Source organism: Moschus berezovskii, chromosome 9 (genome assembly GCF_049115385.1).
Source record: "Moschus berezovskii isolate FMDL1 chromosome 9, NW_MosBer_1.0, whole genome shotgun sequence".
NCBI lineage: Eukaryota > Metazoa > Chordata > Mammalia > Artiodactyla > Moschidae > Moschus > Moschus berezovskii.
Window position 1 is genome coordinate 35,761,027 of NC_142468.1, and position 16,183 is coordinate 35,777,209.

General features: G+C 36.1%; 1 protein-coding gene across 8 annotated transcripts in view; it reads right to left on the minus strand.

The window, feature by feature from the left end:
- The window catches only part of KTN1 (kinectin 1), a 117,024-nt gene that overhangs the window by 39,457 nt on the left and 61,384 nt on the right, over window positions 1–16,183 (minus strand). For all 8 annotated transcript variants that reach the window (XM_088839577.1, XM_088839576.1, XM_088839575.1 and 5 more), the window contains exons 15-25: window positions 15,743–15,811; window positions 14,859–14,896; window positions 14,637–14,718; window positions 13,772–13,840; window positions 5,010–5,044; window positions 4,501–4,591; window positions 3,513–3,581; window positions 2,883–2,920; window positions 2,120–2,210; window positions 1,902–1,970; window positions 547–584 (exon numbers count right to left, since the gene is read on the minus strand). In XM_088839577.1, coding sequence (XP_088695703.1) covers window positions 547–584; window positions 1,902–1,970; window positions 2,120–2,210; window positions 2,883–2,920; window positions 3,513–3,581; window positions 4,501–4,591; window positions 5,010–5,044; window positions 13,772–13,840; window positions 14,637–14,718; window positions 14,859–14,896; window positions 15,743–15,811 — 689 coding nt within the window. The remainder of the gene's footprint in view (window positions 1–546; window positions 585–1,901; window positions 1,971–2,119; window positions 2,211–2,882; window positions 2,921–3,512; window positions 3,582–4,500; window positions 4,592–5,009; window positions 5,045–13,771; window positions 13,841–14,636; window positions 14,719–14,858; window positions 14,897–15,742; window positions 15,812–16,183) is intronic.

The window sequence follows — 16,183 nt, forward strand, 5'->3', positions numbered from 1 at the left end:
TGACTAAAGACTAAACAAAGTAAAAGTACTGGAGACTGGAAAAGTATATTTCAGATTATACTCATAACCCAAATTGATTAAATAAACTAAAAAATAAATATTTTATGTATAAAGGCACAGATTTATACATATGTATAAAGGCAGATTTTAGAGACATCAAACTGAGAAGCAGCTCTATTCCCACCCATTAACACACTGTTTAAGTCAATACCAGCAAATTTAACTTATTACAACTAGTTTGGGTATGAAATAGATAACCAGTTTCACAGTGGCTATTAAAATAAGCAAAGAGCAACATATCAGTTTAAGGTCATATTTAGATTATAAATCAGAAAAATAAGACTTCCACTGTATCCCCATTCCCATCAGTAAACCTGTAGGTTAAAGTCTAATGAAAAATTTAAGACCTTGAGGCCTTTACGATATAATTTGATGTTCTTTAAAATATTACTTGAAATCAAATAAAATTATAGGATTTTCATTATAATTTTATATTTAACTTGTGGAAAAGAAATATTAAAGGGAAGTGAGGAAGATGATACTTACAAGTTCTGAAGTTCCTGAACTTGAGAAGTGATAGATAACTGCAATACAAAGAAGCAGAAAAAAAGTAACTCGTTTTCTTTCAGTTTACTTTACTACACTTTATGATAAACTTTAAAATGTATACATTTCAAATCGCAAAGATCCTAGTTGAATTATTCATGTCAAAATGAGATGACCTGATTTCACCCTCTCCTGACTCCAATGACAGTAAGAGTAAGAAGTTTTAAAAGGGGGTGTAGGGGGAGAAGAGACAAGGAATACAGTTACGAGTGGTAAGTCTAAGGAAAGTGATACTTCTAAAACATAAAATTATGAAAATTAGAATATTAAATATCCACATACCTCCCTACAATGTCAGAGCACTTTTCCCTCCCAGTCTTCAAGGCCAACTACTCAACAGTACTTTATGTAAGTGTGTGCTTAGTCTCTCAGTCATATCCAACTCTTTGTGACCCCACGTACTGTAGCCCACCAGGCCCCTGTCCATGGGGATTCTCCAGATAATAATACTGGAGTATTCTTTATACTCTCCTTTAATCTCTTCTTCTTATCATACACAATACAACAGAATCTTTTATTCCCCACTGTCTTCTCACAGTCCCTTCAGATCTTGGCTTAGGTATCATCTCCTCAGGAGGGGACTTTCTGAATACCCATTCCAGTGTTCTTGCCTGGAGAATCCCAGGGACGGGGGAGCCTGGTGGGCTGCCGTCTATGGGGTCGCACAGAGTCGGACACGACTGAGGCAACTTAGCAGCAGCATTAGGAGTTTAATCATTTCCTCATACCTTATTTCATTCAACACATTATCTCCAACAAATAATACTTTGATAAGTAGGAGGAACTGAATAAACATTTCTAAATTAATCTGTTGGATGAATGTATGAATCATCTCTTCCATGCAATCTCAAACTTTCTTTCAATGAGACCTTATCAGATTAAATTCACCAAAACCACACATTTATTTCCAGTAACCACACCTACCTCTGAAATACCCCCATGAAATCTGTACTTTATTCTAAAGGCAAAGGTTGAGTAATACATATATTAAAAATATCATGGAACATGCATTTAAAAAAAAAATTTACCGGTGTTTTGTTTTGTTAAGTTGGCAAACTAAAATAAACATTACTATAGAAAACTTCCCAGAAAATGAACTTTAACAATTAAAAGGTATGTTGATTCAAATATTAAGAACATTTTCTCAAATCAGGCAAAAATAATAAGCACAAAACCCAACATACTTACAACACATTACTAAAAAGTTTTTTTCCGAGTAGCAAGAAAAAAACCAAATAATTTATAAATACATATACACTAATAAATCTGTCATGCTATGGCTCTGGGATTTTTACCTGTTGAGCCTTTTCAAGCTGGATATTTCCTATTTCTTCTTTTAGAGCCTCTATTTCCTGATTCAAACCCTTGACAATGACAAAACAGACAAGATTGGACAATGGAAACACAGAAATTGACATAAAATGCAATGTACAGACAAACACATGAAATTAAATGGTATTCACTAAAGTTGATAAACAAAAAAACAAAACACAGGTTTTATCTCTCTCAATACCTGAATAGTTTTCTCCTTATTAGCAACTTTGAGAAGTTCGGCTTCCAAAAGCTCTTCCACAGACTTGATCTTTCCATCTTTTTCATGGATCCTTAGACAGGAAATGCAGTGTTAAACGAGGAGAGAAATCATCAAGACCCACCACTAAGATATAAAAACAGCACCAAATCACGAACAAGTTCACCAAATCAATTCTCCCCGTTTTAAGTAAAAGAACAACTTGCAGCCAGGAAAAAAACACTTAAGAGTTCTTCCTAAATAAAAACTAAGCAGTAACTACTAGACGGCTGAAGCGTATACACACAAGGAGAAGCTGGTGACATGCTTCAAAAGAGCACAGGGAATGTAAGATTTGTATTCCAAAGAATACTAGGGAGAACTGAGTTCCTCTCAACAATACAGGCTTCTAGAGAGCTCTGAAAGCTATAGAAGAATTATATACAATTATAGCATTAAACCTTACAGACACATCAAGAAAACAACACATATAAAGAACTGACCTCTATTCAATATAACCTGTTCATTAATAGTTCTTACTGCATAAACAAAATTAACAATTTGATACTCTAAGTTAATAAATGGCAGTCCATCATGGAAACTGATTTTTAACAATCACAAATAGCACTGGGAAAGCACAGCTAAGTTGCCTTATTCCAACAATGAAAAAATCCTAGCCACCTCAATTGCACAATAAAGTAAGACTTATGAGCAAGAAGAAAATGGAGCGAAAGAAAAAGACCAGCTTGATAATGTCATTACTTACACTTTCTTAAGTTCTTCAACTAGAGATGCAAAGGAAACCTAGAAATAGGAGGGTATCCTACTTAGTAATATGCTCAAAATAAAAATGGGCCATAAATTTAAAAGTATGTTATTTTTTAAATTAAATTTTCCACTATACCAAAATCTAGGAAAAAGAAACCTGGCAATTAATTCTTTACAGATTTTTTTAAATGTCAGAATTATGAAAAGCACTTTGAAAGTAAGGAGATTTAAAGCTACTTATTGTAAGTGTAGGTCAAAAGAAAAATCAGTGTATAAATATTAAAATTATTAACTCAATGATCCTAACCATATAAGGAGAAGATAGGTAACTTCTTTTACTATTATTTAGAATTTTCACATATGTATATTCAAAACCATCGATCATTATAGTAACGAGCAAGGACACGCTATCTAGAGTACTCTATCCAGTGTCTGCCTATGTCAGCGTTTACTGAATTGCAGCTCCTATTACTCACAATCAAGTCACCAATCAATCACAGATTAAAACTGCAAATGACAAATGCCATGCTGGAGAAGGGAGGAACAAACAAGACTTGCTACTGTATTTGATAACAGGTATGCAAACTGTTTAAAAGACAATGGTTACAGGGTCTACTTAATACATTACCTGATCATTTTGCTTGGCCTTTAAATCTTGAACTTCTTTTGTCAAAGATGAATTTTCTGTTCTTATTGCCTTTTTCAAAGACACATAAGTACAACATACTTTAATTTTCTGAAAAAAACAACTAGCTTCAAAATATAGTAGCTTCTCATTTTTCTCTAGCTGCTTCTTTTCCTTTCTGAAGGCCCAGAAATCTCAGTTGCTCTATATGTCTACAATTCTGTAACTTCTAGCGCTAGCCAAATAGAGTTTTAATTTGATTATCCTGTCAAGTATTTCTACTTATGTTTCCACAACCTGAAGTCAAATCACTTTTCGCCTTAAAATCAAATACACTGTTTACCCTATTTCTTCCAGCAATCCTATTCAAATTAAGTTACGTAAGGCTAACGATGGGGCATCCCAAGTGGTGCTAAAGAACCCACCTGCCAATGCAGGAGACTTAAGAGATGCGGGTTCGATCCCTGGGTCAGGAAGATCCCCTGGAGGAGGACATGGCAACCCACTCCAGTATTCTTGCCTGGAGAATGCCAAGGACAGAAGAGCCTGGTGGACTACAGTCCATGGGGTCGCAAAGAGTCGGACACGACTGAAGCAACTTAGCACACACTCAGGCAAGGCTAATGATAACCATAAAATGGAACTTCATCCTCTCGTTTCTCTGGTCTCTAACACTATTTCATGAACTGATCAACTCTACTAGTTACTGTTATAACTAGTTACTGTTTGGTTATAATTCGGGCATGGGTGGAGGTAGGAAAGCACTACAAACCATAACAACAGTAACTACTTCATTAAGGCAGTAAATGCTACAGTCAACCACACATTTTTCTATTTATAATAAAATCTTAAATTTAATGAAAAAATAACATCATATAAATTCATTAAATGTGGGTAACTAAAAGCTATGGGAAAAATATTACACGTTACAATGAACACTCTTCATGTCACTGAATAATCACAGGTAAAACAAATATACAATATGCTTTACATTCAGCTCTTCCTCTTTCGTGGCCACCTGAATAAGTCCAGTTTCAAGTAATTCTTCTACAGTCTTCAACTTCTCATCTTTCTCTTGAATGCTGAAATAATAAATTTAAAACACATTATGAACTATATTTCAAGGAAAATGACATGATTTCTAAATAAATATTTGACATGGATTAACTCTTATTCCCATCGTTCTTTATAAACTTTCAATTCTAGAAAGGTTTCTGATAATCTTCAATCTTGGTGCAAGGGTTCTTCCTCTTTACCAATAAATAAAATGTATTCAAGTAATGCATGCTTACATGCTAGCCTAAACAAGTAAATCATGGCCATACATGACTCTCACAAATCTAATGTAATGTCAAAGCAATCAACAGTACATCGCACTCTTCCCTTTATGAAGTACAAAGAAAATTTTAAGAATTTACATTAATATAGATAATCATTCTGTTATCTCAGACTTGGTAGAAATGAGTCATTAAAATATTAAAAATAATTTTAATCTCTTACCATCTTTCCATTTGTTCCAAAACATCTTTATTAGGCTAAAATAAAATCACCAAAAAAAAAGAAAAAGATACTTTTACCAAGTTTGCATGAAATAAAACTACTTTAGAAATAGAATTCTATGAAAATTCTTTAGTATTAAATAGATCCAAAATTTAGGAAGATGATCCCTATTTAAAGATTGCTAATAGTTAAATAATTTTTTCATTCAGAAAACACAAGAGATGAGGCTACACAAAAGACAAAGTATAAAATGGGCTGGAAATGTCCAAACTTACCCTTGTGAGTAAGTTTTTAATTATCATAAAAGAAAATCTTAAGGATAAGAAGAAAATTTGCCTCTCCCTCACATTAATTCTTCAAATCTAAAATTCCAAGGCTCTAAGGCCTCACAGGCAAAGAAAGAGGCTTTGCTCTTTTTCATTTTTCTTTTTCACCTAAGGTATAAGCCAAGTGTACAAAACCTGTGTTCAACTGAATGAATTTTTAACATGCAGATTTCACATAACCACCACGTAAGTCAATATACAGAATGTTTTAAACCTGACTGTAAAGTGCAGAAGAAACACAAGCACATATTCTCGATACGTAAAAACATGACATGTGAGCTGATCCCCATCTCTGACCCGTCTTCTAGTATTCCCCCAAAACACACAAATTCCTCAATGTTATCATTTACTATGTGTCCAGAAGTGGGGCACCCCCTTGGAAGTCCTAGGCCTTCAGGAAGCTAAGTAACCTGACGAAACAGGTTCAGGGTCTTTTTCCCTTCAACATTCGCTTCTACCCATTCTGTTCCCTACCTGCTTTCTCCTAATTCTACTAGTTTTGTAATTTTTTCCCCATTTTACTAAAACCATTATTACAACCATTTTTCACAAATACTATTAATTTTTCCATTACCAAATCCTTGTCCTAAGATTCCATTTATTAAATATTTCTAAAAATTAACTGTTTTCTTCAATACCTTAGATTAGGTTTCCAGCTTTACACATCTCAAATATCGTAATACCCTGCCTCTAGTTCACAAGGATTATATTGTAAGGGGTACAGGAGAACTTCTCAATGGGAAAAAAAATTTTCCAAGATCAAATTGACAACATCCGCTGGATCATGGATGGAAAAGGCAAGAGAGTTCCAGAAAAACATCTATTTCTGCTTCATTGACTATGCCAAAGCCTTGGACTGTGTCGATCACAATAAACTGTGGAAAATTCTGAAAGAGATGGAATACCAGACCACCTGACCTGCCTCTTGAGAAACCTGTATGCAGGTCAGGAAGCAACAGTTAGAACTGGACATGGAACAACAGACTGGTTCCAAACTGGGCAAGGAGTACGTCAAGGTTGTATATTGTCACCCTGCTTATTTAACTTATATGCAGAGTACATCATGAGGAACGCTGGGCTGGAAGAAGCACAAGCTGGAATCAAGATTGCCGGGAGAAATATCAATAGCCTCAGATTGCAGATGACACCACCCTTATGGCAGAAAGTGAAGAAGAACTGAAGAGCCTCTTGATGAAAGTGAAAGAAGAGAGTGAAAAAGTTGGCTTGAAGCTCAACATTCAGAAAACAAAGATCATGGCATCTGGTCCCATCACTTCATGGGAAATAGATGGGGAAACAGTGCAAACAGTGTCAGACTTTATTTTGGGGGTCTCCAAAATCACTGCGGATGCTGATTGCAGCCATGAAATTAAAAGACGCTTACTCCTTGGAAGGAAAGTTATGACCAACCTAGATAGCATATTAAAAAGCACAGACATTACTTTGCCAACAAAGGTCCGTCTAGTCAAGGCAATGGTTTTTCCCGTGGTCATGTATGGATGTGAGAGTTGGACTGTGAAGGAAGCTGATCGCGGAAGAATTGATGCTTTTGAACTGTGGTGTTGGAGAAGACTTTTGAGAGTCCCTTGGACTGCAAGGAGATCCAACCAGTCCATCCTAAAGGAGATCAGTCCTGGGTGTTCATTGGAAGGACTGATGCTGAAGCTGAAACTCCAGTACTTTGGCCACCTCATGTGAAGAGTTGACTCACTGGAAAAGACTCTGATGCTGGGAGGGATTGCGGGCAGGAGGAGAAGGGGACCACAGAGAATGAGATGGCTGGATGGCATCACTGACTCGATGGACAAGAGTTTGAGTGAACTCCGGGAGTTGGAGATGGACAGGGAGGCCTGGCGTGCTGTGATTCATGGGGTCGCAAAGAGTCGGAAAGGACTGAGCGACTGAACTGAACCACTAGAAAGGAAAGAGATGTCAAAAATACATTAAATCAAAAAACATGTATGTATTAAATCATGAGTATAAACTGAAAAATAAATCATGTAATAAGTTTATAAACCTTTCATCAAGATGACTTTTGTCCATCTTTATTTTTCATGAATCCCATCTCACATAAAAACAATATAAAATTTGTGACCATGCATGATGACAGATGTTAACTAGACTTATTGTGATCATTTAACAGTAATATAAATGTCAAATTCTTATGTTATACACCTGAAATTAATGTCAGTTTTAACTCAATTTAAAAAAGATACTACTAAGTCTTAGTTATATGCAGCTTAATCAATTAGTTGTATTACACCTTTAGTACTACATACTTCAGTTCAGTTCAGTTCAGTCGCTCAGTCGTATCCGACTCTCCGCCACTACATACTTCACTACCACATAAATTCTAACACCTCATGGATACCATTATGATTTCTAAAATACCAGACAAAATGCTTATTCATTCTTTCAATATCCTTCAGCAGCACAGCCACATAATCAATCAAGTTCACGGTCCTTAGACAGCTTTCATGATTAGGCCCTAGCAAGCTTGTCTCTTCTTACACCTCCACAATATGCCCTGAATATGCCAGTTTTCCACACACTGCCATGACTTTTAATACTGTACTCCCTCAGCCTGGATTTCCCCTTAGCTGCTCAGCAAATTCTTGGCTTTTTCCAAAATCAGGTTTAATTGTCCCCTCTCTGTGGTGCCTCTTCATCCTTATTCTCCTTCAGACAGAATTCTCTCTTCATCTAAACCTATCCACATTTTAAGAATTTTTGGAAAAAAAGAAGAATTTTATTCATCACAATTTTCTATGCATACATCTATCTCCACCCATATTCTCAAAGGCAGGAATCAAGTCTTATTCACCTCTATAGCCTGAGCATTGTAGCACAGTACCTAGCATACTCTCAATAAAAATTTAGTGGACTGAATATCCTTTAACAAGGTTACAGTTTAAGTTCTCTTTGTCAATTGCTCAATGAAGATTCAATTGTATTAAACTGACCCAATTTAGTATCAATCCAGTATTTTAACTTTATATATTATTAATCTAACCCAACCCAATTTTCTCTTCCCTGGATGATCTTCAAAACTACATCTTATACAGTAATGAAATTTTCTGCAATAAAATACAACAAGGCTGCAAGGCAAAAGAGAAAAGAAATACTCTACTCCTACCATCTTTACTTAATAATCTTGGTGTGTGTGTGTATTAGTTGCTCACGCATGTCTGAGTCTTTGTGAATGGACTGTAGCCCACCAAGCTCCACTGACTCTGACAAAAGTATTAGAATAAAAATAAAAAGTCACGCTGTTCCTTTGTTCCAACCATCTCATCCTCTGTCGTCCCATTCTCCTGCCTTCAATCTTTCCCAGCATCAGGGTCTTTTCCATGACGCTCATGATGCATCACGATGCTCATGAAGCTCAAAAAAAAAAAAAAGACAGCTCAGGACATTCCCCACCCAAAAAAATGTTTTGTTTTATTATGAATAAATGAGATCTTAGTGACTGATTTATTTGTGTGATCTATTCACAGGATTACATCCAAATGAAGTCTTTTCTTCTTTAGTATATAAGCAGGTTACCTTACCTGATATTTGTTATCTTTCTGCTTCCTACACCAAAAGAAACAACAACTTGGTACCATTGCTGGTTTCTGCTTCAATAAGCTCCACTTTTTCCTCCAGGATAAAAATTCATGGGGCAAAGGGACTGAAATTTTTTTATAACTAAACTGCTCATCTCTCAACTGTCACTTGGAATTCTAACTGCTGGGTTCAGTTCAGTTCAGTCGCTCAGTCGTGTCCGACTCTTTGCGACCCTATGAATCACAGCACGCCAGGCCTCCCTGTCCATCACCAACTCCCGGAGTTCACCCAAACTCATGTCCATCGAGTCGGTGATGCCATCCAGCCCTCTCATTCTCTGTCATCCCCATCTCCTCCCACCCCCAATCCCTCCCAGTATCAGACTCTTTTCCAGTGAGTCAACTCGTCGCATGAGGTGGCCAAAATACTGCAGTTTCAGCTTTAGCATCAGTCCTTTCAATGAACACCCAGGATTGATCTCCTTTAGAATGGACTGGTTGGATCTCCTTGCAGTCCAAGGGATTCTCAAGAGTCTCCTCCAGCACCACAGTTAGGAAGCGGTTAAAGAAGGGTGAAAATGAAAGAAATTAAAATTACACTAATCTTTCATCTCTTCTTTCACTAGCACTGACAATAAAAATGACCAGAAGGAAAAAACAAACAGCTGGCTCTTTGGTCTGCCAAGATAAGACAGAAGTCATAATGACAACCAAAAATACAACATCACAGTTATATGCTTTTTTATTGTTCAGCTGCTCAGTCATCTCTGACTCTTGACGACCCCACGGACTGCAGCACACCGGGCTTCCCTGTCCTTCACCATCTCCCAGAGTTCGCTCAAACTCATGTCTATCAAGCGCTGATGCTATCCAACCATCTCATCCTCTGTCATCCCACTCTCCTCCTGCCTTCAATCCTTCCCAGCATCAGGGTCTTTTCCAATGAATCGGTTCTTCCCATCAGGTGGCCAAAATATTGGAGGTTCAGCTTCAGCATAAGTCCTTCCAATGAATATTCAGGACTGATTTCCTTTAGGATTGACTGGTTGGATCTCCTTGCAGTCCAACGGACTCTCAATAGTCTTCTCCAACACCACAGTTCAAAAGCACCAATTCTTCGCCACTCAGCCTTCTTTATGGTCCAACTCTCACATTCATACATGACTACTGGAAAAACCATAGCTTTGACTATACGAACCTTTGTCACCAAAGTAATGTCTCTGTTTTTTAATACTCTGTCTAGGTTTGTCATTGCTTTTCTTCCAAGGAGAAAGCATCTTTTAATTTCACAGCTGCAGTCACCATCTGCAGTGATTCTGGAGCCCAAGAAAATCAAATCTCTCACTGTTGACACTGTTTCCCCATCTATTTGCCATGAAGTAATAGAACCAGATGCCATGATCTTACTTTTCTGAATGTTGAGTTTTAAGCCAGTTTTTTCAATCTTCTCTTTCACCTTCTTCTTTGCTTTCTGCCAAAAGGGTGGTGTCATCTACATAACTGAGGTTATTGATATTTCTCCCAGCAGTCTTGATTCCAGCTTGTGCTTCATCCAGCCCGGCATTTCGCATGGTGTACTCTACAAATACGTTAAATAAGCAGGGTGACAATATACATCCTTGATGTACTCCTTTCCCAATTCTGAACCAGTCCGTTGTTCCATATCTGGTTCTAACTGTTGCTTCTTGACCTGAATACAGGTTTCACAGGAGGCAGGTAAGGTGGTCTGGTATCCCTATCTCTTGACGCATTTTCCACAGTTTGTTGTGATCCACACAGTCAAAGGTTTTGGCATAGTCAATGAAGCAAAATTAGATGTTCTTATGGAATTCTCTTGCTTTTTCTATGATCCAACAGATCCCGGCAATTTGATTTTTGGTTCCTCTGCCTTTTCTAAATCCAGCTTGAACATCTGTAAGTTCTCGGATCACGTACTATTAAAGCCTAGCTTGGAGGATTTTGAGCATTACATATAGTTTCTAGACTTTTTTTTTTTTAATTAAAGAGTTTTCAGAACAAGAAAAACATTCTAAAAATTAGTCAATGGGCAAAACTTAAAAAATGAGTTTCCCCTCTTATCAAACAGTTCTTTTAGATAAATTTTAAAATGTGGCTATGGAATTCTCTTCTTTGGACTATTTCTTCATAAAACTCATCTTCATTTAAAAAATAAACCCATCTCATGCTCAGTGTTACGTTAACAGAATATCTAAAAATACACAGGAGCTTTATAGATGGAAGCCTGACCCAATAAGAAGATTAGATAAACAAGATCCTATTGTATAGCACAGGGAACTATATTCAATATTGTGTAATAAACTACAATGAAAATATGATAAATATATATATGTGTATAACTAAATCACTTTTATGTACACCAGAAACTAAAACAAGTGTAAATCAGCTATAATTCAATAAAAAGTATTTTATTAAATACAATTCAAAACCCCCAAAAAGGAAAGAAATTGGGATTTAAAAAAGTATTAACTCCATACATATGATAGGGAATTTTACGTAAGATGTTAGAATGGCAGTTCTTAGGGTATCATGTTATCTTAAGGGGAAAAAAAATAAGGCTAATGGTTTCAGTCTTATCTAATGATGAAGAGTATCATTTTAAACACAGAATAAAACTGAAAAGAAAAGATCCAGGTACTCTGTTGAAACCTAAATAAGAATCACCAGCACCTTTAATACTGGAATTCTAGGGCAGATTGAAGGGGAGAAGGCAATGGCACCCCACTCCAGTACTCTTGCCTGGAAAATCCCATGGACAGAGGAGCCTGGTAGGCTGCATGCAGTCTACGGGTTTGCTAAGAGTCAGACACGACTAAGCGACTTCACTTTCACTTTTCACTTTCATGCACTGGAGAAAGAAATGGCAGCCCACTCCAGTGTTCTTGCCTGGAGAATCCCAGGGACGGGGGAGGCTGGTGGGCTGCCGTCTATGGGGTCACACAGAGTCAGACACAACTGAAGTGACTTAGCAGCAGCAGCAGGGCAGATTAAAGAGTTTCTAAGTGATTCATGGGGTCGCGGAGAGTCAGACACGACTGAGCGACTGAACTGAACTGAACTGAAGCATTTATTTTACCTCACATGAAGTTAATTTTAGAAAGTTTAAAACTTTACATATTAAAATAGATGTTTCAGAATCTGACAACCAACTCAAAAAAAGAATTACATTCTGCTTTTCTGGGTAAGAATTAACACAACCAAAAAATATCTATCATATTTTATCTAATGCAAGTCACCAATGCTATATCTCACAACTGGGAGAATCTTTACATAACACTAAAAATTAAAGATGCCTTCAATTAAACTGTAACCACAGACTAAGATACACCCACCCTTCAGGTGATAAACTGAGAGGGAGGAAAAAAATCTTAAACTGATGAAATATTACATTTGTTAAAAGCCATACCACAACAAAAGAAAATAGGAGTAAGATTTAAGAATAAAAATGAAATACCAAATGAGCATTGGCATGAAGTTACATCCCTGCACTAAGCATTATTCATTCAGCATTTTCTTTTCTATTACCTTTAGTTTGAAAGGATAAAGCATATGCAAAGCACTTAACATCATATTTAGTGATGAAGGAAAATAAGAAATAATGGATTAATTCTCGACAAGCAAATGGATGTTAACAAAATACAGGTCTAAGATACTTCCACAGTATTTGGCACAGCCACTTACATCAATTCAATACCTGCATAGATGTGAATTTTAAAATAAAAAAGAAAGCAGGCATCTGCTAAAGGAAGTGCTATTATTACATTTCAGCTTTTAATAAAATGTGTCCAAATTTAACAGTAATAGAGAAACATGAAAGGATTCTATTTTAATGTGTCATATAATATGACGTGTTTCTAGAATACTTTTAAAAACCAGAATTTGAAGAATTATATTTAGAAGAGTATGAATGCAACTCTTAAGAACAGCCATAGAACAGACATCACCTGGGGCGCGAGTTTATGGAGCCATGCTTATTCAGGCTGCTATAGTTTTGATGGCTTGCTATAAATACAAAAAGAAGTATCATGGCAGAAGCAGGTGGAGATGAGATGGGAAAAATAAATATTCTAAAGGAAAGGAATTAACACTTAAGATGTCTGCTATACACAAAGCACTAGGCTACTCAGCTATATATAAACTCCCCCATTTAATTCTAACAAGGTTAGAATGTAAATAAAATCTAAATGTAAAAGACTTGGCATGAGAGGCCTCAGAAAAATTAAACAAGTTGATCATCACTGATTTTAAGTACTGGTACTGGTTTCAAGGGCTTCCCAGGTGGCTCAGCAGTCAAGAATCCTCCTGCCAATGCAGGAGACTCAAATTTGATCCTAGGCCAGGAAGATGCTCTGCAGAAGGAAATGGCAACCCACTCCAGTATTCTTGCCCGGGAAATCCCATGAACAGAGGAACCTGACAGGCTACATAGTCCGGGGGTCGCAAAAAGAATTCGTTTCAACTTTCTAACTAAACAACAACAAAGTAGGTTTCAAAACCATTCTCTTTTTAAGAATCCACACTGTTTGAGAGGAAAAAACTGAAGCTTCCTAAGTCCAAGGATTATTATCCTGAAAGCTAAATGTATCAAACTGATTTAAATAAATTATTTTTATGCATCCTATTAAACTTTCGTTTTGGTGTGGGGATGGTGCTTATCAACAGGTTCACATTAGCTTCTTCTAAGGAAGAAACTGTACATTTTCCTCAATTTAGATACTTGACTAGCACAAGATGACTAGAAATGTAATGAAAAGACATATCTACATTTAAAAAAAATTCCTAAAAATGAATGAGTTTATTACTATTTAAGAAGAACCATATCTTGTTATACATTGGCTATTTCTAACTTATAATTCATGAAAAGCCGTACCTGTTCAGAAACAAGAGTCTGTAGCTTCTGAACTTCTAATTGTAATGCTTTGTTTTGGTCACTTAGAATCTAAAAGAAAAGAATCTCAATTTACTGCTTTATTAGGAAAAATTAACAAAGCAACCATTTGAGTAAGCTTTTAAAAAATCAAAGCCGTATAATTACTATAAGTACTTATAAAGTGAGAGGTGAATTATATACTGACCTAAGAATGCAAATCTCATGGTGACTTCATTTTCTGGTTTAATATATTTCCAGGGTATAGGAATACAGTAATGGTATAAAGTACATGTATGATGATATTTAAAAAGTAGTTTCTATTAAGCCCCCCTAATTCAGCCATGTGGTTTATCCCAAATGTTTTAACACTGGGCTTAGAACCCTTTCATGTGTATTTCAAAGTTTCACAATTTGTCCCAATGAATTCTGGGAAACCCTGCTTTCACAAGTGAGTACTTACAGGATTACTATTAAGTAAGCGAAAAAAAAAAAAAAAAACAAATTTAAAAAAAAAGCAAATCTTACTGCAAGAAGAGATGTACCTATGCACTCAGAATACTTTACAATAATACTCAAGATATTTGGCCATGAATAGAAACTAGCACTACATCAGCAACAGAGGCAAATAAAACCATCTCAAACTATCAACTGAAAAATGTAGAGAAAAAGGCTGGGGCAAAACAAATATCAAAAGTCTATTATAAAAACAGATAAGTCAAAATAATAGATTAAGTCCCCAAGTAAACTATAGAAATACTGTTTCAGAGTGATTACATATAAAAAGTAGTTATTTCTACATTCACTTCAACTAAAAATTATACAAGGTTGTTCAAAGAAAGCTGAGTTGACAAGTTTAATTACACACCTTAAATTCTTCCATTTTGTTTGAAATTTCACACTGTAGCTGCTCTTCAAGCAATCGTATTTTATCATCCTTAACATGAATACTATGAGAAAAAAATACTTCATATATTCAGAAAGCTTATATAAATTATGTGCATAATTATCAGTTATTAGTAATATTCTCTTCAATTACACTTCAACATAAGTGTATGAACGGCCTAAAGTACAGCAATACTTTAATCACCTTTTCTGCATCTTCTCCAGTTCATGTGCAGCAGCAGCCTATGTTGGGAATGAGATGAGAATTCTATTATTTCTCAGGAAGCACTCAAACCTATTGTTTTACTTAATTTTACTTATTAAAGTTATATTTCATATATTTAGAGTAAATATTAATAGTAAAATTAATAGCATACATTACTGTAATAATTTTTGCCGTCTAGTATTTTTTATTTCTCACTGATCAACTTTTACCCTAGTAAAAGCTATATCCTTTTCTGATTACAACGGCAGAAGGCTAAAACAAATCAGCACATGAGTGTTATAATCAAGCCCTCCAATAATTCCCTGACAGCTCAGTGGGTAAAGAATCTACCTGCAATGCAGGAGACCCCAGTTCAATTCCTGGGTTGGGAAGATCTGCTGGAGAAGGGAAAGGATACCCACTCCAGTATTCTTGGGCTTCCCTTGTGTGGCTCAGCTGGTAAAGATTCCACCTGCAATGCGGGAGACCTGAGTTCGATCCCTGAGTTGGGAAGATCCCCTGGAGAACGGAAAGGCTACCCACTCCAGTATTCTGGCCTGGAGAATCCATTGACTGTATAGGCTATGGGGTCGCAAAGAGTTGGACATGACTGAGTGATTTTCACTTCACTCACCAGTAACTCAAAAGTGATCAATTTCTTTGGACCAAATATTAATTTCAACATGAATATAGTAACATTCAGGTGAGTTGTGAGGGTCATGGTCAAACAGAAGAGGCTTTTAACAACACATCACGCAGCCAAACACAAGTAACCATTATACTTATTATCTACATGGATAAAACTAGGGCTTACAATACCAATGAAAATAAGTATAAATAAACTGTAATTCTAAGGTAAATGCTTAAAGGCAATAAAGATCTACCTGTTCATTTGCCAGGGCCTGTAATTTTTGCACTTCAGCTTTTAATAAGAAATTCATATTCTGTATGTCCTAGAACAAAAGGAAAAATAATATTAGAATTATTTAATATAAAATTAGATTTGAAGTTGTGTAATATCAATAACCTCAGATATGCAGATGACACTACCCTTATGGCAGAAAGTGAAGAGGAACTCAAAGGCCTCTTGATGAAAGTGAAAGAGGAGAGTGAAAAGGTTGGCTTGAAGCTCAAAATTCAGAAAACGAAGATCATGGCATCTGGTCCCATCACTTCATGGGAAATAGATGGGGAAACAGTGGAAACAGTGTCAGACTTTATTTCGGGGGGCTCCAAAATCACTGCAGATGCTGATTGCAGCGAGGAAATTAAAAGACGCTTACTCCTTGGAAGGAAAGTTATGACCAACCTAGATAGCATATTAA